Source organism: Myotis davidii, unplaced genomic scaffold (assembly GCF_000327345.1).
Source record: "Myotis davidii unplaced genomic scaffold, ASM32734v1 scaffold2370, whole genome shotgun sequence".
Taxonomy (NCBI): Eukaryota; Metazoa; Chordata; class Mammalia; order Chiroptera; family Vespertilionidae; genus Myotis; species Myotis davidii.
The window spans coordinates 173218-175074 of record NW_006282189.1 but is presented as its reverse complement, the minus strand read 5'-3'; the positions used below and the strand labels follow the sequence as shown (position 1 = coordinate 175074).

The following is a 1857-nucleotide window of genomic DNA, read 5'->3' as shown; positions in this document are numbered from 1 at the left end:
TATTCTCTTGCCATTCTGCCTTTTCTAGATCGTCTCATCTACTCCCGAGGTTTTGAATACTCTGCACTGCCTGGTTTCTCTTTTCTCCTTATCCCATGGCAATTTGTTGATTGTTGAAAGAGCTCTTTAGCCTCAAACATAGGATTTTTAAAAAATCATGCGTTGCTCTTGTGAATACTATGAACAAATGTAATGGGTTAAAGTTTTCCTAAAACTCCTTCACATTAGCATTGTGACTTTCTACTTGAAGTCCTTACATCTGTACCTTCCACATAAGATTGCCTTTGCTATGTTGGGCTTCCAACATTTCATAAAGAGCCCATAACAGAATCAAAAGCCATTGGCACTGGGTTTCTAAGCTGCCCTTGCACTGATGTAGACCAAGCATGTCAAACTCCCGGCCTGGGGGGCCACATGCTAAACAAGGCACGTGACCCCACCGACCGTGAGTTTGACATGCTTGATGTAGATCTAGCCGACTTAAAAAAATAAAAAGGTTAACATGCAAAAACATAATTCATACGTGTACAGCCTGATGAATTATCCAAAATGAACACACCTATGTAACACCACCCAGGGCAAGAACTTTACCAGCGGCACCCCAAAAGTTACTCTCCTGCCCCTTCCCAAGTATTAACCCCTTCTCCTCAAAGGGATCACTCTCCTTCTCACCATTGATAGATTTTGCCTGTTTTTGAACTTTATATAACAGAATCATCCAGTAGGCACCCTTTGTGACATGAAAACTTTTTGTAATCAGAGCTGCCCAGCCCATAGATGAATGAAACTGAGGGCCGTTATCTGGAGGAAGAGCAAGCCCTCCTACCCCCGAATGGGTAAGTGCAGATAAGGATTTGGATGGTGCAGTCCTGAGATTCTCCCATTCCACGGTCCATTGGCTAAAGATGTATATCAGATTATCCTTGTATATAATAACTTGTGGGGCACATTATAAAAAGAAGCATTTTCATCTATCATATAGGCAACATATTAAAATATGGCGAACACCTAATTCTGGGGAGGGTGTGGGGAAAAGGACACTTCATTCACTATTGTGAAACTATATACTTTCAAGGGCAATGAGCTAATACCTAGCAAAATTTTAAATGGTCATACTTTTCGGTAGCAAATCCACTTCCAGAAGTCTATCCTCCAAAAATACAGTAACCCTGTACTGTGCCTCAATTTCTTCTTTTCTAAGATAAGGATAATAGTACCTCAGCATACATACAGTGCCCGCTCCGGAAGAAATAACTCTTGCCTTTGTTTTAATATACTGGGTCTGTTTATTTGATGTTTTCCCAAAAGACCAATTAACCTTCAAATCTCTAACTTATTCCTACCAAACAGCACACCACTCAGGTAAATGAAACTAGATGAGTGTTTCTCTAAGGGCGATCCCTGGGCAGCTTGTTAAAATGCAGGTTTCTGAGCCCACGCGGAACCCTCTGAACAGAATTCCTGCGGAAGGAACCAGACTTGAGCAAATCGCCGGGTTTTATTTCCCTGGAATCTCAGCCGCGTCCGACTGGGCTGAAGGCGGATGACGACTGCCGGCCAGAGGGCGTCGCTGTGGCCCCGCCCCCCTGAGTCCAGCTCCCGGAAGGGCAGCTCTATGCTCGGCGCGACATTCGCCTCCTCTCTTCCGGTTCCGGTGTCCCTCCCTTCCTCCCTCCCCCCGTGTAGACATGGCTGCCATCGTCGCTGCCCCGGGTCCCGGTGCTCCCCTGCCCCCGGACGAATTGCTCCCGAAAGGCGATGCGGAGAAGACGGAGGAGGAGCTGGAAGAGGATGACGACGACGAGGTACTGGGGCCCAGCGGGCGCGGCGGGGAGCGGGGGTCCGCACAGGAGCGTC

The 1857-nt window shown here is 46.9% G+C and overlaps 2 protein-coding genes and 1 long non-coding RNA gene across 4 annotated transcripts in view; 2 read left to right on the top strand and 1 right to left on the bottom strand.

The window, feature by feature from the left end:
• The window catches only part of LOC107184402, a 10840-nt gene extending 9159 nt beyond the window's left edge, over window positions 1-1681 (bottom strand). Inside the window, exon 1 of the long non-coding RNA XR_001515239.1 lies at window positions 1092-1681. This is a non-coding gene — a long non-coding RNA (uncharacterized LOC107184402). The remainder of the gene's footprint in view (window positions 1-1091) is intronic.
• Window positions 1-1857, top strand: part of CBY1 (chibby homolog 1 (Drosophila)) — a 16603-nt gene that overhangs the window by 10137 nt on the left and 4609 nt on the right. The gene's annotated exons all lie outside the window — the stretch shown is intronic.
• TOMM22 (translocase of outer mitochondrial membrane 22 homolog (yeast)) overlaps window positions 1724-1857 on the top strand; it is a 1837-nt gene continuing 1703 nt past the window's right edge. Inside the window, exon 1 of the mRNA XM_015569256.1 lies at window positions 1724-1805. Within this exon, the coding sequence (XP_015424742.1) occupies window positions 1759-1805 (47 nt within the window). The 5' untranslated portion in view covers window positions 1724-1758. The remainder of the gene's footprint in view (window positions 1806-1857) is intronic.